Genomic DNA, 25,448 nt, shown 5'->3' on the forward strand with positions numbered 1-25,448 from the left:
AGACTTCTTAGATCCAGAATCACAGCGGCAGCAGGAAAACCAGAATGTGTACCGACTTCCAAAGAGACCAGAATGATACGCAAAGTCCATAGTGTCGAAGCTGCTGCCGATAAGGTATTGGCCATCTAGAGAAACCCATTCAACTTCATCTCTCCCTGCTCTGTAGTCCCAGAGCTAAGGCTAGTCAGAAGATAATGGACCAAGAGACCCATGCCTTCCTGGCCTGCGGTATTCAATGCCATAGAGAACTGAAGGTTCCTGCAAGTTGCACTTCCAGGATCTAGCTGAGCTCCTCCCCGATCCAGTCTTCCAACATTATTATTGGGGGGGGGGTTTGGAAGAAACATTCAGAAATGACTTTAACGCCGGCCAGTTGTAGTTGTTCTTCTCACCCATTCAAGGATCTGAGCCAAGAAGCCCTGTGTGAGCACAGATGCTCAAAACCGAGCTCCAGTGTGCCCAGATCAGTGGCCATCCCTACCCAACTGGAACTGTCTGTGGGTTCCATGCTTGCTTCTAAGTTAATGCATTAAATGTCACGAAACAACAGACCACGTACTGGAAATATGGGGAAAGCAGAAAAACTATTTCTTTGTTATTATCAGTTCTAGTTCAATAATGTGTTAATCTCAACATTCCAGTTTTCTTCTTAACAAAACCCATTGAAAACAAACAAAACAACAACAAAAGCAAAACAAAGCAACCCAAAAACCAAAACCAAAACTCTAGTTTCTTACCAAGATGATGTTAACGTCTAAACGTATCACATACAGGAAGGCAGTTTTAACTTCCAAGGTGGAAAAAGCCCAAAGGCACGTTTCCAGGGTAACAGGAGATAATGTATCTCCTGTAGGATTTGAAGTTTCCTGCTCTACCCACGCAGGTTTTTAATGTCACTCTTTAATTAATGAAGTCGCATTAATAAAGAGTTCCTATTGATTTTGGACACTCGATATCTACTACACCAGGATTTGCTGGGCTATTGCTGCTATTTTAGTCCCTTCGCTGGCACGACTAACCAGAACATAGTTAGTTATAGTGGCGTTCGGCATCAAGTCCTTTCACTGTGCCACCTTAACCATGTTATAAACTAAAATGTTTTAGTGATAAACACCACGGAATCAAGTGCAGAGGGAGGGTGGTGCGGTCGATAGAAGTCATTGGAAACACCTGGATCTCTGGAAACTGGTGTCTTTCTCATCGATTTTTTTTTCCTGCAGGGACAGAAATACTATTCATTCTCCCCCCTCAAAGGACTTCATTGTAAATTGAATTACCTCTCCTGACAGCATTGCTTTCATGAGTTTCCTTCAGATCCCGGCTTTCTCTTCCACAGGGGAGCGCTCATCTGTCTCGCGAGCTGACCCTCCCCCTTCAGCCGGCCAACTTAAATGAACTCATCTCACTCTGCCACTCTCTAAGGGAGCAAACACAGTGGACGTCTGGAACCTTTGGGATCACTGCTCCAAACCAAAGAAGGGGATTTGGCTAATGGAAGTGCTGTTTGGGCTTCATGAACCCAGTATTTCTTAGCTCACTGTCCATGCAGACAGAATCTCAATTCAGCTGTGATTCTCTTATTATCCTCCAAGAATTCTGCGGTGACTATAGCATGGGACAGTGAGTTAAAGCAGAAAATGGTTTGAATGGCTTCTGTGCAGTCTCCATATTTTCCATATTGTAAAATAAAAATTATGCTAAATGTACGTAAAATCACATTTTAAAAAAACCACTCAATACACGTGCATGGACTGTAATTCGTTTCTATAACTAACCAATCCAAAGCTCTACGGACAATGGCAGAACCCCTCGACTTGCCTATTTCTCGGGTTACCATGGGTGCTCTTTATTAGTTGCCTGCTATTCCTATGTTTCTAGCATAAACCATGTTTTTAAGATGGTGTGTGTGTGTGTGTGTATGTGTGTGTGTGTTCAGAAGCCAGAAGAGGGTGTCAGATGCCCTGGGGCTGGAGTTAGAGCAGGAGTTGTGAGCCTGTGAACTGAACTCTGGCCCCCTGGAAAAACAGCAAGTGCTCTAACCACTCTCCATCCAGCCCCCACGAGCATCGAAGCTCCATGGTTAGTTATCCGTAACTATTTTCTGTATTGGTGGTCACTGAGTAGCAAGATTGTTTCATAATGATCGCCATAGTGGGGAACTGGAAATGTTTACATTGTAAAGTTTAATGGCTTCTTGTCATTCCAATGTTTTTATTTTGTGTTGTTTTAAGCTTTTGTGCTTTTCTCTCTATAAACTGAGACCTTAAATATAAACCTTTCAGACTTAAAGGCAGCATCCTTAAATTTGGGGCTTTAAAGTGTCTTCTTTGCCCTTAGGTTTCTATTTCATCAATCACTATTTATTACATCACAGCTCTACAAATTCTAACTAAAAGATTTTTTAAAAAAATATTGATGAGCCAAGTTGCTGAGATGGATTCTCTAAGGGCTGGTTGCTAATTGTTTTGATATATCGTACCTCTCTGTTTTTCCCAATACTTTCAGTGGACAGCAACTAATAATATTGTTGAAGTTAAATAACCTTTTGAGCAAGCTCTAAATAAATGCTTTGAGCATTTTAGGGACTCTCTTCTCTCCAAGCATGGTTCAACTCCATTGGGTCAATCAGAGAATGTGAATTATGCCTGTATGATATCTTAGATGTCTGGGGCTTCAGAGCTCCCAGAGAGAAAAAGCTCACACTCCCATCACGTGGATGCTCCATTACGCAATGCCTTCTCAATCGCTGCTTCCCTGGTACTGACCCATAACACCTTTTGTTGTAGGCAGAATACTTCTACGAGTTCCTGTCTCTGCGCTCCCTGGATAAAGGCATCATGGCAGATCCAACTGTCAATGTCCCTCTGCTGGGAACAGTGCCTCACAAGGCATCAGGTGGGTGGTCTTTTGCTTAGGAGAAAGGTTTGCTCGTAAGATTTCATGGGGGGGTGAGGATCCATTTGCCATCCATTAGAGGATCATGGAATGCTCTCCTGAGGAGAGCTGTTTAATTGGGGGCAGCTTAGTCATCCTTTAGGCAAAGGATTAGCATGAGGATAAAGAAATGACGGGCTTACACTTTCTTCATATCCCAATATAGCCCAGGCCACACCTAATTCATTAATGACTCTAGCTAATTCTTTAATAAAGGAAGAAAGATAAAAGAAGGTAAACATGCCTGGTTAGATGGATATCAGCACAGTACACACAAACGCAACACAGGTTCAAAGTGGTTGGGAGCAAACGGTACCCAAGACTAAGTTCCCCAACGTCAGCACAGTGCCAGAAACCCTTCAAGGGACAGACGGACATCAATCCAAGCCTCCAACTCTCTCCATCCTGTTTGGCTGAGAAAACTTGTATATGTGATTTAGTCCTAGTTTTTCATCTTGTGTGACACCCACACAAGCGATACCCACACAAGCGTTATCCAACTTGATCATGGTGAGACCAGAATTATAGCTCCATTTTTTTGTATAAGCTTAAAAAGTGAAGGGTCACGCAACGTAACCAATACGTACAAAGGCAAACATTAGTAATCAGAGCCCAGGATTTCTGGTCTTTAGGAAACAGAAAGTGCCCCTGTGTTTTGTCCAGTCCTGTTTCAAGGACCTATGTTGTTACATTTGACACTTCACGATCAGCACCATTTACGGACCTTTCTGGTAGTTCTTGCCCTTGTAAGGATGAAACTATTATAATATACTATGTTATAAATATATTATTGTTTGTTTCTCTGTTCCCTCATTTTTTGTTAATGAGATTTTGTGTTTAGAGTTTTCATGCTATAAACACCATGACAAATATCCTTTGAAACTACTAGATCTCACTGCTATAAGGGAAGGGGTCCCATTTATCTTACTATAGCTCCCTCCTAATGCAAGGCTCAACAGACAGACAGACAGACAGACAGCACACAGAAAGTCATTTTATATATATATACACACACACACATATATGTATATATACACTAAATTCTTGGTGCACAATTCTTTATTGTAATAGATAGTTGGAAGTCATATTTTTTGTGGCAAACACCATGGTGTTAACTATTAATTTTTTTAAAAAATGTATTAAACTGCTCAAATGCCAACAGTACGTTCCTAAAGGCTATACCTATTATGTGGCCATGTGTCTGATTCACTGTAATCTCATCAAGGTAGGTTATTAACTACATAAACTACTTTGCCAATTTCAAAAGTGAAAACTGGCTTTTTCTCACTGTTCTTTAATTTGGCTTTTAAATTTTCCTACCCAGATAGAGCATCCTCCCTGATTTTAGTAGACTATGTGTAATCTCAGCGCAGCCTACTTATTTTTTTATATTGAGATAATAGTGGTTTTATTAGTTTTTATTTGGGACGTATAAACTTGGTTTCCTTATCTTTTACCACTTTTTTCAAGTTATTGTTTATTTTATTTATTATGTATTTATTTGTTTGTTAGTGGGAGAATTCATGCTGCCAAATTTCTCTTTTCCCTTTGCAATTGTCCCCATTCCTTTTCTGTTTCAAAATTAAGTCCCATTTCAGAAAGCTGCCAAGTGATCAATTAAATGTACTTCTAGTATCCCATGAAACTTTGTTTTGGCAGTCGATGAAAGAAGAGCGGGAGCCCGTGTTGTTCTTCTTGGTCATCGAGAGGTTCCCATGCTGTGCCCATACATCTCCATGCATAATGTCAGCCATGCCAGTGGCTTTACAGCATTTGTTTTTTGTTTGTTTGTTTTTTGAAATAAGTAATGGTGACCCTTATTTCTAACGTCATTCTTCTGGGAATGTTAAGTAATTTGTCAGCTGTCAAGCGAGAATCCCTTCAGGAGCTAACTTGAACCTGTGGAGTGATTAGGAAATGAGGCCCCTTTACAGAAACTGGGTTGCTACGGTCTGCCGCCCTTTCCAGAGGATCTGCGGTGTGGCACGCTACTGAGACTTGAAGGTAGCCTTTCTAGATCCCGGGCGAGGAGGATCTTAGCTCCTTGCTGTCATCTTCCCAGTGCTGTTGTGAGCAGCAGCCTCCCAGGGAGATGTGAGACCCAGTGCAATTGCTGCAAGACCCAGGGCATTCCTGCCCAACTAACTGCATAGGAGAAGGAGCGAGACCCAGGGCATTCACTGTGAGACCCAGGGCATCGCTGCCCATCTGCATGGGAGAAAGGGTGAGGGTTTGTATTCTGGAGATTCCAGTGCCTGAGATTCTACTCCAAGCACACAGATGTTTCCACTCCACTAAGATGGCATCCTCAGAGGGGCTTTACTACCTTACAGAAACAGCAAGCACCCAGCTCCGTAAGTTCTCGGGATCCAGTCACTACCTGCGCTCCTGCCAACGGCTGCAATGGTGCTTCTTTTTAGCCAAAGATAATTCTGTATAAATTTTTTTCTTAATCAGTCCCCCCCCCTTTTTTGAGACAGGGTTTCTCTGTGTAGCCCTGGCTGTCCTGGAATTCACTCTGTAGATCAGGCTGGCCTCAAAATCAGAAATCCACCTGTCTCTGCCTCTCAAGTGCTGGGATTACAGGCATGCACCACCACTGCCCAGCCCTCTTTTTTTTTTTTTTTTTTTTTCAGAAGCTAAGAATGAACACTTAGCATGTTTCTCAGTATCCAACTTATATTTTTCATTTTTTCCCTTTCTTTTTTCTGATTGGTAAAACTCATGGAAGCTCACGGGAACTCATTAAAAGTCATCAGCTCAGCTCATTACATGGCTGTGTAGGCTGAGCCTCCAATAAAACTCAAATCATTTCTAACTCCGTGCTTGCATCTGACATCTGCCTAACTTTAACCACTTGGGGTGTCTGGTAAAAGGGTTCTTACTAAAATTCTACTTTTTGGAGCTAGCAACACATCAAATATTGGGTACGTGTTGAAAGAATGCCTTCACTGGAAATATTTACATTCAATATCACTTTCTAATACTACAAAATCTAGAAAAATAACACTTAGAAGCCGGAGAGATGTCCCCACTGGCTTGCCACACAGATCTCTGGCAAAAAGCTGAGTTTGGCAGTGCCCAACTATCATGCCAGCACTGGAGAACCTAGAACAAGAGGATCTTTAGGGCTCGCTGGCCAGCCAAGCTAGCCAATGGCAAGCACCATCTCCAGTGAGAGGCCTTGTCTCAAAAAGTATGAAGGAGGGCAAACAGGAAGATATCTGATATCAACTGCTGGTCCCTACACACACACACACACACACACACACACACACACATACACACACACATAAATAATAAAATTAAATTTAGAGAGAAAAGCAGATGCCACTTTGAATAGTGAGAGATTTTAAAAGGGAACAGGCATTTTTTGGGGGGGAGGTACAGAGTGATACCCCACATGGACACACTCCACTCAGCCTGCATTTACCTTTCACGTTAGTGTGTGCATGTATGTGTATATATATATTTGTATTTCTTTTCCCCTTTTCATTTAGAAGCAGATGTAGGGTTTGTTTGCAAAGCCGCAGGTGCGAGAAGTTTATAGGGATCTCAGATCATTGCGGGGCAGCGATTCGTTAGCCTCATTAGCTCGGTCACCACAGTAGGAGAAGCAAAGGGACCTTGAATTATTAAAAAGTAACCAAATCAGCGTGCTTTGCTCCTGAGCATCCAGGTAGCTTTCATTACGGCACCGGGCTGTTTTATACCCCAATCTGCTAAGCTGGCCTTTTATCCCATAGGAGCCTTTGTACCTGGATATCTCTTGATCTTTAACAGTTATGAAGTGCCTGCCTTCTGGCACTTGAAGAGAATGAAAACAGGAAACACAAACTGTGGAGTGGCTCAGTAAAATTACTGAGTTATACGCATATTTTTCCCCCATAAAGCCAAGGCCATGCCTCTTTGAACACTCTGTCACTGCGTGACCAGCACAATGTCTGAGGGATCCAGTGTGTAGAGGTTTTTAAGTGTGTGCTAATGTTGGAGGGTACCTTCCTGATTTCTCTGGGCCAGGAAAAATGGCCAGTGTTTGCTGAGAGACTGAGAGTTACAACAGCTTGAAGCACTGAGTACTTAGGTTGGAAAGCCTTATATCCATGTGCACGTGTGCATGCGTGTTCCTGGGGGGAGGGGGCGGTGCGTGCTAGAGCACGTGTGTGTGTGTGTGTGTGTGTGTGTGTGTGTGTGTGTGTGTGTATGAGTGTGGAATTCAGAGAACAACCTCGGGTGTCACCCACAGGAACACTGTCCACATGATTTGAGAGAGGCATTGCCCTGGAGTTCACAAATTAGGCTCTGTTACCCAGCCAATAAGCATCCAGAGATCCTCCTGTCCTTGCTTCCCCCATGCCGGGATTACAAGCATGGGCCACCATACCCAGCATTTAAAAAACATAATAGTTTTTGTTAGTTCTTTGAGAATTTCATGGCACTTGTTTTCATATTTACACCCAGCCCCGCAGTTTCTCCCCAGGGCACCCCTGCCTATCCACCTACCCAATTTCTTGTTCTCGCCCACTCTACATATACATATACGTACACGTGCATTCCCCCGTCCCTGTGCTGGACTCTTTGTCTGACTTGAGCTTGCGTAGGTCTTTGTGCTCACTGTCACAGTCTGAGTTTGTGTGTAGGGCTGCCCTGCAGTGTCAGGAAAGCAGCTCCCCTGTAGTCAGCCACTGTATTAGTTAGGGTTTTACTGCTGTGAACAGACACTATGAGCAAGGCAAGTCTTATAAAAAAACAACATTTAATTGGGGCTGGCTTACAGGTTCAGAGGTTCAGTCCATTATCATCAAGGTGGGAGCATGGCAGTATCCAGGCAGGCATGGCGCAGGAGGAGCTGAGAGTTCTATGTCTTCATCCAAAGGCTGCTAGTGGAAGACCGACTTCCAGGCTACTAGGGTGAGGATCTTATACCCACACCCACAGTGACACACCCATTCCAACTAGGTCACACCTATTCCAACAAGGCCACACCTTCAGATGGTGCCACTCCCTGGTCCAAGGATATACAAACCATCACATTCCACTCCCTGTTCCCCATAGACTTGTTCAAAAACATGAGTCTATGGGGGCCATACTTAAACATAGCATAATGCAAAATGCATTTAGTGCAACTTTCAAAGTCCTCATAGTCTATAGCAGTTGCAACAATGTTAAAAGTCCAAAGTTCAAGGTCTCTTCTGAGATTCATTCAACTTAATTAACTGTAATCCCCAAAGCAAGGCAGGAAACCAGCTGGGCAAACTCCAAACTCTGCATCTCCATGGCTGATGTCAAAGTGGTCTTCAGATCTCCACTCCTTTTTCATCTTTTTTGACTGCAACAAACTGCTTCCTCCTGGGCTGGTTCCACTCCCTGTTAGCAGCTTTCCTCAGCATGTATCCCATGGCTCTGGCATCTTTAACATCTTTGAGTCTCCAAGGCAATTTCAATGTTACAGCTTCTTCTTTCAGTGTCTGGGATTCCACTTGATCTTTTGGACTCCTCCTCAGGGCTGGCATCACTTCTCCATCTCTGTCCTCTGTAGCACTCTATGCTCAGGTTGATCCACTCCACTACGGCTGCTGTTCTTGGTGATCATCCCATGGTACTGACATCTCCAACACACTGGGGTGTTCCACTCCAACTAGGCTTCACCAATAGCCTCTCATAGGCTCTCTTCAGGGTGCCAAGCCTCAAATCCTTTGCATGACCCCTTCAGTCCTGGGCCATCAATTACAGCTGAGGCTTCACCTTCTCCAATGGCCTTCCCTGGCCTCTCACAGTGCTAAGCCTCAGCTTCTCTCCATGATCCCTTCATTCCTTCACAAGCAGTACCACCTGAGTGACTCTTACACATTACCAAGTCCAGCCACAGCATGAGGTACAACCTTGGGTATCTCTGGAACATAGCTTCTTTGTGCTCCCAAAAAACAATTTCCAGATTTCACCTCAACGATGCTGGTCTCTTCTTAATCACCACTAATTCCTTAGCTCCAGATAACCAGCATCAATTTTCCCAGTAGTTCCTTCCATTCTTAACTCTAGAGCCAGAGGCACATGGCTGAAGCTGCTGAGTTCTGCTGCTTACAGGAACTAGAACATGATCCCCTTGTATTATTACATTATCACTAGCTTTATGTTTTCTAAATCCTTCACTGCCTAAGCTTGGTTCTTGCTCTGTACATTGACCTTGAATGTAGAGATCAGCATACTTGTCTCACAGAATTAAAGCTGTGTACCACCATGCCTGGATCTAATTTAGCTGGGTAGATCTTGCCCCAAGGTCCCACTCCCTTAATCTTTATCTCCTAGAACACAAGATTTTGCTCCATTTCACTTCCTGGTACTCCTTTAATACTCAAACCATATATTTTATATTTTTCCTTTCTAAGCTTGCTATGCTTGTTCAAACTTTTCTTCATAAGACTTAACCAGAGAACAAAGTCTCTGCTGGGCTTTTTTGAAACTTCTTTTGTCAATGCAATTAATCCAAGTCTCTTCACCTTAGCCTCAGGCAAACTTTTCAGACAAGGGCAAAAAGTAGCCACATTCTTCACCAAAATACCACAAAACCAGTCTTTATGCCACATTCTGAAATTCTTCTCCTTTGAAATCTCTTGGGCCAGGTCAACACAGTTCAAATTACTCCCAGCAACAAAGTCTTCCATATTCCTACTAGGATGACCCATTAAGCCCCATTTAAAGCATTCCACTGCTTTCCAAATCCAAAGTCCCAAAATCCACATTCTTTCAAATAAAAGCATGGTCAGGCCTATCACAGCAATACCCCACTCCTGGTACCAACTTCTGTATTAGTTAGGGTTTTACTGCTGTGAACAGACACTATGAGCAAGGCAAGTCTTATAAAAAAACAACATTTAATTGGGGCTGGCTTACAGGTTCAGAGGTTCAGTCCATTATCATCAAGGTGGGAGCATGGCAGTATCCAGGCAGGCATGGCGCAGGAGGAGCTGAGAGTTCTATGTCTTCATCCAAAGGCTGCTAGTGGAAGACCGACTTCCAGGCTACTAGGGTGAGGATCTTATACCCACACCCACAGTGACACACCCATTCCAACTAGGTCACACCTATTCCAACAAGGCCACACCTTCAGATGGTGCCACTCCCTGGTCCAAGGATATACAAACCATCACAGCCACCATTCTGGCTCTCACAGTCTCTCTGCCCCCTCTTCCCAGGAGATCTCCGAGATGTGAGTGGATCCCACGCACGCTGAGCTATTCGTCCTCTGCTCTCGGTAGTAGACTACAGAAAGCACTTGCGCGCACCCGGCATCTGCACTGGGTTCTGAGGATCAGATGCAGGCCTCCATACTCACAAGGCAACCACTTTACTGACTGAGCTCTCTCCCAAGCCCTTGTCTAATCAGGGAACAGGTTATAATTGTGTGATGCTGAGATTGAATCCCTGCTGCCCCTCAGCTCCTTCCTTCCCTTAAGGGAAGTAGATCAAAATACGTTTTCATTTACTTCTCTATAAGTCCGTTTATGTGCAGTCAACTGTGTATCAAGACATACTCGAATGCCACTCAAGTGACTCATAGTTTTTCTAAACTGGTCTCTTTCAGCCCGCTTTAGATTACACAGTGCAGCCTGCACTGAATTGCACATCGTCTGGCTTTGTTTTATTCAGCCTTTGGTAAAAAGCAGACCTCTATGTGCAGGCTTATCCTTGCTGAAGGACATGGCTCTGTTTCTAACTCTTGGCAATGCCAGGGCCTGCAAAGGAACTTTTGTTTTGCAAGCACATAAGTATGACCAGGTTGTGTGCTGGTGGGAGCAATTCCCAGCTCTCTTCTTCTTCTAACTCTAGGAGGAAGGAATAGCCGTAGGCCAAAGGGGAAAGGTCTGCTCTGGTTTTTTAATAAGATGAGTCCAGGCTCGGTAGCTGTGCCCACCATGCAAAGCTCTATGTACACTTATGACAGTATTTGCATTTGCTTGCTTCCTTGTTTATTATTTATCTACTTAAGGCAGAACTGGAGTTTAGTTGTCAGCTAGATCAGTCTTCCTCAGTGGGTGGTGTGATAAGCCACTATATTCTGGAAAGTTCTATAATCAGTTTCTTGTACAGTAGTCAACATCTGATTAGCCCATATCACCTTGTGACTGTGACTATGATGAAATCATTGGCCTCTTCATCTTTGTTGTGCAGAAACATTGTGAGTTGCTACACCCTGCCTTCTGGCTTTGTTGTTGACATCTGGACAGGACAGGTACCCAACAGACATGCAAGTGACTCCACGTCCAGAAGCTAACTAACTCAGGAGACGAGGCCTATGCGCTGCATTAGCTTAGCACAGCAAACACTGCATTACGTGAATGTGTATCTTGAGAAAGAGGAACCCTGGTTGACTCAGTCACTACTGGAGTCCAGGCTGAAATGCAGACTATCTTCAGAGAATTCGTGATGATACTTTCAAACCAGAAGAATAAAAAATAAACAAGGAGCTATTGTTCCAAGGGCTCATTTAATGGAAATGATGTTATGTTATATTATATATTATGCCTGTTTCCGGTTCTCTGGGGATGGTAATTATTCCCGTAAATGTCTCATTCTAATGAATAAATGTATGCTTCCTTTTTGTGTCTTTAATTTTCAGACCAGAAAAAAAATTTTTTTTTTAATTTTTTGAGACAGGATTTTTCTGTGGAGACCTGGCTGGCCTTGAACTCACAGAGATCTGCCTGCCTCTACCTCTCAAGGGCTAGGATTTTAAAAACTTCCTTTAAATAAACAAAACAAATAAAGGTATGAAAACTGGTGCACCCCCATGCTTTGCAAGTTTCACAAAGAATGCCGGAGTAACCAAAACACCATCTCAACTCCAGTGGAGATACATGAAAATCACAGAACTGGAAACCTTTTGCTTCCTCTTGCTCTCTCTTCTTGTGATTTCTGCAAAACCAGAATCGATTGGCTAAACTGACTTCACCGGCTCTCTTTTCCTTTTAGTTGTTCAAGTTGGTTTCCCGTGTCTCGGCAAACAAGACGGGGTAGCAGCATTTGAAGTGAATGTGATTGTCATGAATTCTGAAGGCAACACCATCCTTAGGACCCCTCAGAATGCTATCTTCTTTAAAACATGTCAACAAGGTGAGCTCCCATGCTGCTCAAGAGAAAGCTTTGGAGGAAGCGAGAATGAGGCTTTTTTTGTTTGTTTGTTTCCTTTTCTTTGTATACTTTGTATTCTTTTGTATACTTTGTATACTTTTGTATACTTTGTAGGGAGCAGTAGTGTCTTAGTTAGGATTTCACTGCTGGGAACAGACACCGTGACCAAGGCAACTCTTTTTTTTTTTTTTTTTTTTTTTTTTGGTTTTTTGAGACAGGGTTTCTCTGTATAGCCCTGGCTGTCCTGGAACTCACTTTGTAGACCAGGCTGGCCTCGAACTCAGAAATCCGCCTGCCTCTGCCTCCCGAGTGCTGGGATTAAAGGCGTGCGCCACCGCGCCCGGCTGCAACTCTTATAAGGACAACATTTAATTGGGCCTGGGTTCAGGTTCAGAGGTTCAGTCTATTATCATCAAGGCGAGAACATGGCAGCATCTAGACAGGCGTGGCACAAAAAGAGCCAAAAGTTCTACATCTTGTTCTGAGGGCTGCTAGAAGACTGGCTTCCAGGCAGCTAAAATGAGAGTCTTAAAGCCCAAGCCCAGTGACACACCTACTCCAGCAAGGCCACACCTACTCCAACAAGACCACACCCCCTAATAGTGCCACTCCCTATGCTAAGCATATACAAACCATTACAGGTAGTAAACACATTGTCCATTAACAAGTACTAAGATTTTCTCCAGTTTTGACACCACATAGGAACCTTAGGGATTCCAGTGTGCTATCAAAGCATGGGCTCTTCTTTCCCCTTTTCTAACAGAACATTTAGAAGTCCCCAGGTATATCTTACCTACAGGCACAGTCTTCCCAGTTTCTTCTTCCAGTTCCCCATTGAAGGCATCAGCCACTACCAACATTCCTGCCCCGTTGAAAGCCACACTACCCATGTCCCTGCTGAATGCTTGGCACAGTTCACAGCCACAGAAGATACAAAATCATGATCACACAACGGTCCTGCCAGGCAGGGCCTCCACACCTCATTGCTTTACCCTGGGTGCCCACTCACCACAGGGCATAGCTCCTTTTCCCTCCCAGCATTACCTTGGAGCCAGTCCATGCTCTAAACGAATACAAATATAGCCATCTGCTCTCTGGCAGTGAAGTTAACATGCCTTACTCCTCTGGTGTGAATTTAAAGAGTTAATATATGTCTTGGTTAGGGTTTCCATTGCTGAGACGAAGTACCACCACCCAAAAGCAAGTAGGAGAGGAAAGAGTTTATTTTTCAGCTAAGTGTTCATCATTGAAAGGAGTCAGGACAGGAACTCAAACAGGGCAGGAGCTGATGCAGAGGCCATGAATGGATGCTGCTTACTGGCTTGCTCATCATGCCTTGCTCAGCCTGCTTTCTTACAGAACTCAGGACCGGGCCACCCAGGGATGATGGCTCTACCCAAAATGGGCTGGGCTCTTTCCCACTGATCACTAATTGAGGAAATGGCTTACAGTTGGATCTCATGGAGGCATTTCCTCAACTGAGGCTCCTTCCTCTCTGATGACTCTAGCTTGTGTCTAGTTGGCACACAAAACCAGTCAGTACACAATACTTTGGGAGGTAGGCAGAAGGAAGGCAGAGTAAAAATTGTTTACTCTCCTCGTGTGCGACCCCTACTGTTGGAAATAAGATTGCAGGAAGAGGATTGAAGGCAGACCAGGGTGTGGAGGGAAGGTTAAGGACTGTGGGTATTCAATCAGTTACATTTGGTGCTCTGAAATATAAATGCAATATAAATGTCTCAGCCCCGCCTGACCTCGAGGGCACGTCTTTACGCCTTGTTTCTCTCTGGTGCAGCTGAGTGCCCCGGAGGGTGTCGAAATGGAGGCTTTTGTAATGAAAGGCGGGTCTGCGAGTGTCCAGATGGGTTCTACGGGCCTCACTGTGAGAAAGGTAAGCAAGGGTTTCGACTTGCTTCCTGATGAACGTGGACGCCATAGACGCCCCACGCGACTCAATGTTCTATAAAGCACACCTCTTAAAATTATTATTATTTGGTAATATTTTAAGGATCGGTGAAACTTTAAATAGCCACAGAAAACCTGTTGGAAAGTTGTTCTCCGGGTCAGTTTCTGTTAATGAAGTATGTGGCCAGAACTTCAGCCAGAGAGCTTTGAGCTCTGGCATCTTCTCTTTGTGCTCAAGCCTCTAGCTGACCTATATTTATTTACAGTGTTCTTTGTGGTACTCTTATGAAAGTTTTGAGGAGCTGACATCACAACTGATTTGAAATCCTTCCAATTAAAAACAGCTCAATTCCCAATTAAATCCATACCTGAGTATAAGTTACCCCTTAGCGTAAGCGGAAAGAAGGGCTGGGGATAATTTGAGTAGTGCATTTATTTTAGAGGTGACCGTTTCTGAGAACATTATATGAAAAGAGATAACAGAGAAATTACTAATCATGGACCTTTAAATTCCAAGAACTTATTTGACCAGAGTAAGAGAAAAATATATTTACCTTTAAGAAATATGAATATTTTCTTATTTGCATGGATTCTTAAGAATTTGAAAATCAAGGAATAGGGCATACAATATTTACAGTTAAGAAATCACAGCATAGTCAAGTTGATTCTGGGAAAGATTGAGTCAAGCACTCAAAGTAGAACAAATTCAAAATTCTTGTCTAAGAAATTGCCTGAGACGTTGAGAAACAGCCGGGTTAATGTCACAAAACAATTTTAATATAGAAAAGTTGTATATATATATAGAGAGAGAGTAAACACTTTAGAGTCTTCCACAAAACCTTAAGTTGTGGAATTTTTGTCATTGCGAAATGATCCTGTGCCAGAATCCTGTTTGGCCTAAACCAGAGTCCTTTCCCCCCACAAGCCCTGTGCATACCCCGATGTATGAACGGCGGTCTGTGTGTCACTCCTGGCTTCTGCATCTGCCCCCCTGGATTCTACGGTGTCAACTGTGACAAAGGTAATGGGATTTTTGTTGTTGTTAATTTTTTAAAAAGATGTGTGTGTGTGTGTGTGTGCTTGCACACAAGCAGATAGAGGCCATAAGAGGCCATAAGATCCCCAGGACCTGGATTTACAGATGGTTGTGAGCCTCTATGTTGTTGGCTGGAACCAAACCTCATCCCCTAGAAGAACAGCTTGTCTCCTTAACCACTGAACGATCTCTCCGGCCCCCAAATAAGCATTAGTAATGTCATCACTTTGTAAACATAGTATGTCCTGTGAGGTGAAGGTGGCGGCTGTAATAACTGGAACTCCAATTTGGATGTTGCTTGACCATGCAGAGCTTTAATTTACTCCCAGAATGCTCCAGTGCAGGGATACAGGCCAATGACCTAGACATCTACCTATGGTCCTCAGACAGGGTAGGAAGGCAGGGAAAGAAATATGGGGACAAAGAGAAGCCTCTCATCAGCTGCAAACAAAAATCCCAGCACAGTTAATATTTGCTGTGAAGGTTGCTGACATACAGATAATTCCTTTCCTAGACACTGTATGTTAAAGTAGCAGCGACTTAAAAGTCTCAGTGCCTATGACCTTGTAGAGGGCCTCATTCAATACTTTATTTGTAAAAGGTTGGGTGCCTCTTCCTAAACATGGCAATGGTATGTCAGACTTCACTCACAGGGAGCAGATTCCAACTTGGCCCTGAAAAGCTACCTGTCCACTAAGCCAGCCCACACTTTACAGTGGGAAAACATTTTTAAGTATTCTGTAAAGTATATGGATTTAATGAAGGTATCGTAGTATCCATAGCGCTGCTTGCTGCAGACTATTGATGTGTTAATAAGGTGTGCTTGTAAGCAGGCTAAGATGCTGCTTATAAGAAACATCTCTTGTGTTTGCTTGTTTAGCACAGAGCAATACTGTAGTTCCTGTGTTTGCTTAGCTTTTGTGTGTGTGCGCACTGGTTTTTAAAAGTTGGGGGCAAGTTAAAGCAAAGAGTTCTTGGTATGTTTTAGAGGAATCTCTTGAGGTCGTCTGCTGTCCTAGTACTTTCATACACATGTCTGGTTGGGTTCTTGACAAGCTCTGTGATACGGGAAGCAATGGACCTCACACTCTCAAAGAAGCGCACGGAGGTTTATATGGCTTGAATCCCATGGCCCAAATCCATTCCCTTTGCTGTACCTCACTGCCTGTCACTCTATCTGATCAGGTCCCACCTCCTCCTAAGTGACCTGAGACTTGATCAGACAGCTTGGGTCATGAGTTTTTCCTTCTTTCAATTTGGAATTAGATTACTTGCCTCCTGTCTTCCATCCTGCAACTGGGATCATAACCAAAAGCACTTGAATCGTTTTTATTGTTCAAACCACACTATTAGACTAAAAATAGTTTAAATGCGTATTCCTAAAGACTAAGATGACAGTAGCTTATGACAGTAGCTTTTAACAGTAAGTCAGTAAAATGACCCAGAGCTCAACTTCATTTATTCAGATTCAACATTTGGAACCTCTGCTATTTCAAAACCAAGTATTTCTTGGAATGCATTAAAACTCAGCCTATAGCAGAGCGAGTGGAAATAGAGCAAACCTTCCCAGACTTGAACAGTGAACTCACACCCACACCTGTGATCAGTGAAATGATTGCTGACACCTGTCTATTCAGCTGTGGCCATTGTTGCCAGGGCTTATATAATAAAAGGCTTACTGAAGTCTTTTATCCAGCCTGGGCTGCTTCACCCCTCTTTATGCAGGCTGGTGGTTCCCTGCTTCCCAGAGGGATATTGATGCTGAACTTAGTACAGACAGCTGACAGGCATAGCGTGGTACCACAGAGAACTCCTGGACTCAAGCAATCTTGTCCCCAAAGTGTCTGGGACTATATATATGTATGTGTGTGTGTGTGTGTATGCATATACATGCACATATATGAAATATATATTATATGCACATATATACATATACACATACACACGTATATACATAGACATACATATATATGCATACACATGTGTATACACACATGTACACACATCTGTATGTATATATTATATACACATACATACACACATATATGTATATATATTATATACACCCACACATACATGCAAACACACATATGTGTGTATGTATATATATGTGTGTGTGTGTGTGTATATATATATATATATATATATAATGCTACAGTGTCACAAATACTTCAGAGTCATGAAGGGAAAAATATGCATTTGCATTTCAGTACATTTCAAATTTCATAATATTTTGCCTTTCAGATGAAAGATTTTACTACGTGTTATACCCTTTTTCTTTTAAAACTTATTTGGAAAATCTGTTGAAACTCTACTTTGTCTTACTAGAGACCTGGGAGCATAAAATACATTTACTTTATGGGCTCAACAGAGGATTCTCCTATTATCCACAACAATAGGGAACTGCTGAGATGGGGCTTAGTTGGCATGGAGGTAGATGTTAGCACTGTATTTTGGAACAAACATTGAGGAGTCATGTCCATTGGCCTTGGGGACATCTGCCACAAACTTTAGGAAATAACTAGTTAAGCGCTGGCCAATCTACCCTCAGCCACAGTGAAAGTTAGTGTCTCTGCTTCTTCATAAACAAAGTGTGTGTTAGTTAGTCCACATTCTGTTGGGATAAGAAATCACCCGAGGGTTCTTGTTTTTGTTTTTTCCGAGAAATGAAGCCAATTAAGCTCACAGTTCTGGAATTTCAATAGCATGCTACCATCTGTTTGGCTCTGGTGAGGGTCTCAGGCCACATCCCAACATGGTAGCTGGCTTCACGGTGGGAGTATTTGCAAGGAGAGATTACAGGACAAGGCAAACCCAGAGAGCTTCAAGGGCTGGGCGACCCTATACCATGCTACTACGGAGGTTGATGGTCCCTGTGTCCTAACCACAGTCCATTAAATCCCACTTCTGAGTGATCCCACCCCTTCTTCACACTGTGCTCTGGTGACCAAGGTCAAAGCTCACCAAACCATAGGGCAGAAATGTTGAGTCTTGGTCAGGATGGCAGAAGAAGGTTAAAAATACTAAGAATAATCAGAAGAGTTGATTTGAGCGCTGTCCTGGTTGGGGTAACTATTGCTGGGATGAAACACCATGGCCAAAAACAAACTGGGGAGGAAAGGACTTTTTTTTTTTTTTTTTTTTTTGGCTTACACTTCCACATTCCTGTCCATCATTGGAGGAAGTCAGGATAGGGACGAAAGCTGGAGGCAGAAGCTGATGCAGAGGCCGTGGAGGGAGGGATGCTACTTACTGGCTTGCTCATCATGGCTCGTTCAGCTTGCTTTCTTATAGACTCCAGGGATGACACCACCCCTAAGAGTCAATCACTTATCAATCACTAATTGTGAAATGCCTTACAGCTGTATTTTTCTCTACTGAGGTTCTGTCCTTTCAGAAGGCTCTAACCTGTATCAATTGTCACAAAACTGCCAGGACAGGAGTGGTATTGATGCCTGTAGCTCCTCATGCTGGTGGCTAAGGCCGAAGAGTCGTGAGTTAAAGAAAGACCAGCAAGGGCTACATAGCTGTGTGTTAACTCAAGAAGAAGGGAGTTGAGCAATCAAATTATTATATAGCCAGATTTAGCACGTTCTGTTTCAAGTGTGCCGTCAGGCCCACTGTCCTTTACATAGCAGTGGGCGTCAGGACCAGTGGGGTGTGGAACAAGAGAATATTGATCCTAATGTTCTCTCGCTCACTCCTACACTGGGGAGACATACAGATGAGTGGGGAGACAGGACTCACTCATAAGAACAACTGCACAGTCCTAAGAACACTGTGTCCGAGTGGCAAAGAGCCAGACCAGAGTGCTGCAGTTCCTAAACTCTCAATCCCGTCCCAGAGCGATCAGCCTCTGCTCAATTCTACATCATGATGCTAAACGCACCCTCTCCTTCCTCCTGGAGGTGCTTCCAATCTGAATGCTGTTTGTCGGTTAAGAAGCCTGATGTTCTGGGACGACATTTTAATGGAACGTCTTTTCCACAAAGCACACACACATTTTAAAGTCTCTGACTTTAGCACCGAAAGCCTTTATCCATATGTTTTACATGACACAAAGACAAAACTTCCTAACTTCCTAACTTTGTAACTGAGACTGAAAAAGCTAAGCTTTAACTTTTAGTTTTGGTCACCCCCACCCGCTTTGAGGCAGGGCCCACATAGCCACATACTCCAGGCTTCAAAGTTACTATGTATCCAGCAGTGAGATCCACTTCCCCTGCCTGTCTACCTCTGGGACTCCAGGCAAACGCTTCTACCCCCAGCCCAAGCTCCCTTTTAACCTTCTTTACTGACAGATGGAAGCTCCCCCCTTTTCACTATTTCCTCTCTTCTCTTCCCGTTTCTCTACCCTCTACTTTAAGTGCCAAAGATCAGTGAAGTTCAAGAAACTGAAGCCAAGAGGGAGGGGCTTGTGCTGAGAGACAGTGTGTTCACTGCTCAGGATAAACAGGCTTTTCACTGCTTGGAACGTCAATCTCCCAGGCTCAGTCACGGCTCCTCCTCATCCTCCCGACCCACCTTAGCCTCTCTCTCTGGAGGCAATTAGAGTCTTTCTCCAAGTACCATCGCAGTCTCTTTTAAAATCCTATTCATTAAAATGAACCTCCATTCATCTCTGGGAGAGCCACTTCCTCCTGCTTGGAACCTGACACCTTTGTCTCTTCTCCTTTATCTAACCCAGAGAAGTTTTCTCCCTTCATCTTCCAACTTGATGCTTTCGAAAAAATTTTCTTGGATTTGTAGATTTTGTTTATAGAGCATAGATTGTATTTACTATACCTTTTTCATAGGAATGAATGCAATGTGTTGACAAGCCTATTCTCTCTTAGATTCTGACGTAGAGTCTTTGTAATTTGAATGTGATTATGATTTGAATCGATTGTTTCAAAACTGTAAAGCGAGTTGCTTATTATGTAAATGGGACGGGATTAGACACACACTGAAGAAGTATCACCCACTTTAAGTGAAATTTTTGCCAGGCTATTAACTTCTTGTCTCACAAAGCGCCCTGTCGTTCATTCCACCAGCAAACTGCTCAACCACCTGCTTTAATGGAGGGACCTGCTTTTACCCGGGAAAATGTATTTGCCCTCCTGGACTCGAGGGAGAGCAGTGTGAACTCAGTAAGTACACACTTCCACATTCTTTTTGGCTTAGGGGTGGGGCTTTGGGCGGGGCTTGGGGGTGGGGCTTTGGGCGGGGCTTGGGGGTGGAAACCTTTCTCCTGCTTCCTTTTGCCACTGATAGATCTGAAGTCAAGGTAGACCTAGGACCTCCTGTGAGGTCCTTTTTTTTTTAATGTTTGCTCATTTTTTAATTGGATATTTTATTTATTTACATTTCAAATGTTACCCCCTTTGCTGATCCCCCCAGAAACCCCTATCCCATTCCTCCTCCTGTTTCTATGAGGGTGTGCTCCCACCCACCCATTCACCCACCCACTCCCACCTCCCAGCCCTCGAATTCCCCTACACTGAGGCATTGAGCCTTCACAGAACCAAGGGCCGTTCCTCCCATTGATGCCCGACAAGGCCATCCTCTGTTACATATGCGGCTGGAGTCATAGATCCCTCTATGTGTATTCTTTGGTGGGTTTGTTGTTGTTGTTTTGTTTTGATTTTTTAGTCCCTGGGAGCTCTGGGGCCTGGTTGATTGATATTGTTGTTCCTCCTACGGGGTTGCAAACCCTTCAGCTCCTTCAGTCAGTCCATCGCCAGTGGATTCTTTTTACTAGATTCAACTGCTGCCCTCTTTGTCTGAAGGCTAGGCCAAGAACTTTTTTTCCCAGAGGCTCAAGACAAACGCTCTGCCTACCCACAGCACAGAGGGTTTCTCCTGCCAATCACCTTGAGCCTACTGACCCATCTCAGAAGAAAGGATAGACCCAGTGGGGGAAAACAGTGCACAGCAATGAAAACAACAGTAACTCCACACCCTGAGTGACTCCCAGGGTTATATTATGTAAAAGGAGGCAGACAAACAAAAAAACCTACCCAGAAGTCCGCGGTTTTCAAGTTCAAGAGTACAACCTCAGTGATGGAGGCTGGAAGTGGGATTGCCCATTGTGGGACCAAAAAGAACTTAGGGGGTTCAGGAAATGCCCGTGTGATCTACAGCAGTGTTCTAGAAAAATTAGCTGAGCGGTAAGCTTAAAAGTGACACCCATTCTGCCCGTACTATACTGGGCTGTCATGTTTCAATACAAAAAGCTGAAAAATGGAATCGTAGCACAGTCTAGAGCTCTGCAAACCACTCAGATCTCTCTTTGAAACTTGGAAATGAACCCATTCGGTCTAAGCATCACTGTGACGCAGAAGACAATTAGCACAGAAGCTCACAGAGGCCTGAACCATCCAGCTGTTGAGCCATAGAGCCACCAAGCCATCCCGTGTGCCTGCTGAGCGGTCTGCCTCGGCCTTCTCCATGTGTGTTGGGGGGAGTCCTTCCCAGCTCTACAGTCTCTAAAGCACTGCTGTGCTTGCTTGGTACAGCCACTGTTTCCAAAGCTGAGGTGGATTCAAAATTGAATAATGCTAAGTTCCTATTCTAACTTTCAACCTCTAATTTATTTGTGGGTTTTGTTTTTTTTTTTTTAATGCTTTAATGAGTAGTAGATGAAGTAACCATTTTTATAGAGTTCAAATGAAATAGCTCTGAAGTTTCCATAGAACATGTAATTAATTGTCAGGATGTGGTTTCTGCTCTTATTAATTACTCTTTCCTGATAAACACATCTTGAGCTAACTCCCCTCACTTTCCCCCCCCAATGCTCAGCCCCAGGCATGGCACACTTAGTTTGTTTATGAGTCTTTGTTCCTGGTCTCATTTCATGTAAAGGTGTCTGCCCTTATGCCTTTGTGTCTATGAACCTTCCTCAGGTGGAGGTCCTCTCTCCCTCTCTCTCCCTCCTCACCCTTCTTCCCCCCTCTTCTTCCTCTTCCCTTCCTCCCGTCTCTTTCCCTCTCTTCCTTCTCCAGCCTTCTCTACCCCCCTCCCTTTACTGTCTTTTTCTTTTCTTTTCTTTTTTTTTTTTAAATTCTAACTGGACCAAAAATGCAGGGTTTTGAAAACTCATCATAGATTCAACCACAAGTTTTATTCAAATCCCTTTAGGAAACTTCCTGTTAGGTCTAAAAGAAATAAAACAACTCTACCAGGAATAAAATGGAGGCGGGGAATAGGTGTGGAGTTGTTTCTCTCAGAGTCTACAGTCAAAATGCAGAATTGAACTATTTATTCTTATTTTTTAGTGACTCTATATAAGCATACTGTAAGACAGCATTTTAAACTGTATCATCCTGCATTTCCACGAGTCAATGCTGTGACCTATGATTTCAAACCGCTTTATCATCTCGACCTACAAACAAACAAACAAACAAACAAACCAGCAAGCAAACATTCATAATTATGATTATTAAAAATGTCTCCAAGTCCCCTCATAACCCCAGGGCCTGCCAGCCTCCAGTCTACTTTCTTTTTTTTTTTATGTTTTTTTTTTAATTAGGTATTTTCCTCAATTACATTTCCAATGCTATCCAAAAAGTCCCCAATACACTCCCCCCCCAGTCCCCCACCCACCCACCCCCACCCCTTGGCCCTGGCATTCCCCTGTACTGGGGCATATAAAGTTGGCAAGTCCAATGGGCCTCTCTTTCCAGTGATGGCCGACTAGGCCATCTTTTGATACAAATGCAGCTAGAGTCAAGAGCTCTGGGGTACTGGTTAGTTCATAATAATGTTCCACCTATGGGGTTGCAGTTCCCTTTAGCTCCTTGGGTACTTTCTCTAGCTCCTCCATTGGGGGCCCTGTGATCCATCCAATAGCTGACTGTGAGCATCCACTTCTGTGTTTGCTAGGCCCCAGCATTGTCTCACAAGAGACAGCTATATCTGGGTCCTTTCAGCAAAATCTTGCTAGTGTATGCAATGGTGTCAGCGTTTGGAAGCTGATTATGGGATGGATCCCTGGATATGGCAGTCTTCCAGTCTACTTTCTTTCTCTTTAGCTTTGCCTGTTGTGAACGTCTTGTAGAAACGGGGTCATAGGAGATACAGGGTCTCGTGCCCAGTCTTTCACTTAAGGTCACTATTGTCAAGGATCATGAATGGAGCAGAGGATGGCAGCCCTTCACGCCTTTTCACTGCTGAGTAGCATCCAGCGGTGTGGATAGACTTAATGTGTTTATTCATTTGCCAGATGAAGAGCATTTGAATTGTTCCCACACCAGGGTTATTTGAACAACACAGTTGTGAATATTTGTGAGCACGTTTCCATGTAGACTGGTTTCCATTTTTAAGTGTGTGTGTATGTGTGTGTATGCTTTTGTGTGTGCATGTATACATGTGCATGTGTCTGTGTGTATGTATCTCTGTGTGTGTCTGTGTGTGTATCTCTGTGTGTGTCTTGTGTGTGTATCTGTGAGTCTGTGTGTATATCTCTATGTGTATGTGTGTGTGTGTGTGTGTGTGCCATAGCATATATGTGCAGATGAGAGGACAATTCTTGAGAGTCAGTTCTCTACTTCTGCCTCATGGCTCCTGAGGACTGGACTCAAGTCTTCAGGCCTGGTGACTGGTGACTGCCGAGTCATCTCCATGACCCAAGTTTTCCTCGAAGGAGAATTGCCAGGCCATAAGGGAATGCGTTTTCTGAGGTTGTTTCTCATTTCTCAGCCCACCAGCAACTCCAATGCCCTGCCCTCTCACCACACTCGATATTCTTTCTGAAGGACATGTATCTGTCTTCTGCTGTCTGTCAGTCTAATTTCCATTTCTCCTGACTTCTACCAGTTACAACACCTTCTCGAGATGCTGTCACTGGGTCAGTCAGAGCATCCTCAGATGCTAGGCAAAGCCAATAGGTTTCCTAAGAATCTTCCGTAGAACTTCAGTTAAAAAGGGTCTCAAAAATTATTCATGTCATATTATAACTAAGTTTAAGAGTAACTTAGCAGGGCCTTGTCATAAAGGCTCTCTCTAGAAAATAACTTGGACTGTTGAAGAAAATAATTAAAAGCCACTTGTTGTTGTAAGGCTCCGACATGGTGGTTGTTGGCCCTTGAACACTTTTGTATCTCTTTCATCCTTTTGTCTGTGAAACAGAGTCACAATATGAAGTTATCCCCCAGTCTCACGGGTGGGGGACATTTGATGTCCTCACTGTATGTGCCTATTGGTCTAGCATTACTCTCACAAGGACTCCTCCTCGAGTTATATTACAACACTGTTTAAACAGTTAAGTCTTCTTGTCCTTAGACAACACTTCATCTCTACAAATAGGCTGACTCCTCAGGATTTCAGTATACCCATGTCCAACCAATATAATGTGGCTGCAAAGTGCTTTTAGGCAAACATAGTCAATACCAAGACACTTCGGGTGTTCTACATACTGAAACAATCCGAGGGTGAGGTCGGATCCCGCAGTCTTTCAACTATCTATGGCCTGTCAGTCCCTGGGAATCACATTCCTGACAGGTTAGAGCCAAGAGGGACTGTCCTTCCTTCCTCCCTCTCTCCCAGCCGAGAAGAACTGGAGAGTCTTCATTTCCCTCTTACTAGGAACACAAGCATTCCCACGGAATCAGGGAGAAGACTCTACAAGTTATTCTGCATTGTTCCTGACTACCAAGTTCATACTCTAGGACCCCCCAGCCCACCTTCCCCACCCTACCATGCAGCACAGAGCTCACCAGCCTGTTCCCACAGAAGGGCCATGTGTCTTTGCAACCTAATGATCATCCCCCCTAGAGTTGGCGTGAACAACCCTGAAACGCTGGAGAGAATTTGGTGTCCTGATCCAGTTTTGTGGCTGCGCTGGGCACAGATGGTTCTGTGGAAATGTGGAGTCAGAACCTTTTCTTTAAATTAAGAGTTGGGATCATATTAAGCAGCAGAGAGTGTTCTGTAGGAAACAGGACTCTTTGGGACGTAGAGTGGTCAATCAAACGGGGGGTCTTTGGGACTGGGACTGTAGCTTAGTTGGGACAAGAATACCTGTCTAACACACACAAATCTCCTTGTTTGGTCCCCAATGCTGGGAAGGTGGAGATAAGAGGATCAAAAAGGAGTTCAAGGGTCTCCTCAGCTACACAGTAAACTGGAGGCTAGCCTGGGCTACATGAGACTCTGTCTCAAGAAAGAGAGGCGGGAGTTTTAGAGAGAGAGAGAGAGAAGAAAAAAAGCCAAAGTCTAGTCTATTGTAGATTTTCAAGGCTGTAACTTCCCAACGTTGTTGTGTGCATATTGTCTTTGTGACTAAATGTGCTTTGTCCAACCTATAAACAAATAAAGTTTTGGGGGCTAAGTACACAGTAAAAAATTAAGTGTTTGTAGCAAAACACTTTTTATACAAAGTTCAACTCTTTTGTCAAAAAACAGTGCTTATTAGTAAATAATACTATGGTTGGCTTCGTCTCAACTTTTCTTTGGCCATGAAGAA

At 43.6% G+C, this 25,448-nt stretch overlaps 1 protein-coding gene across 2 annotated transcripts in view; it reads left to right on the forward strand.

Annotated features, from left to right (window-relative positions):
• Wif1 (Wnt inhibitory factor 1) overlaps positions 1 to 25,448 on the forward strand; it is a 70,817-nt gene that overhangs the window by 39,992 nt on the left and 5,377 nt on the right. For both annotated transcript variants that reach the window (XM_021174052.2, XM_021174053.3), the window contains exons 3-7: positions 2,787 to 2,895; positions 11,905 to 12,045; positions 13,859 to 13,954; positions 14,894 to 14,989; positions 20,038 to 20,133. In XM_021174052.2, the coding sequence (XP_021029711.1) occupies positions 2,787 to 2,895; positions 11,905 to 12,045; positions 13,859 to 13,954; positions 14,894 to 14,989; positions 20,038 to 20,133 (538 nt within the window). The remainder of the gene's footprint in view (positions 1 to 2,786; positions 2,896 to 11,904; positions 12,046 to 13,858; positions 13,955 to 14,893; positions 14,990 to 20,037; positions 20,134 to 25,448) is intronic.

Source organism: Mus caroli, unplaced genomic scaffold, assembly GCF_978045245.1.
Source record: "Mus caroli unplaced genomic scaffold, Mus_caroli_1 scaffold_9, whole genome shotgun sequence".
NCBI lineage: Eukaryota > Metazoa > Chordata > Mammalia > Rodentia > Muridae > Mus > Mus caroli.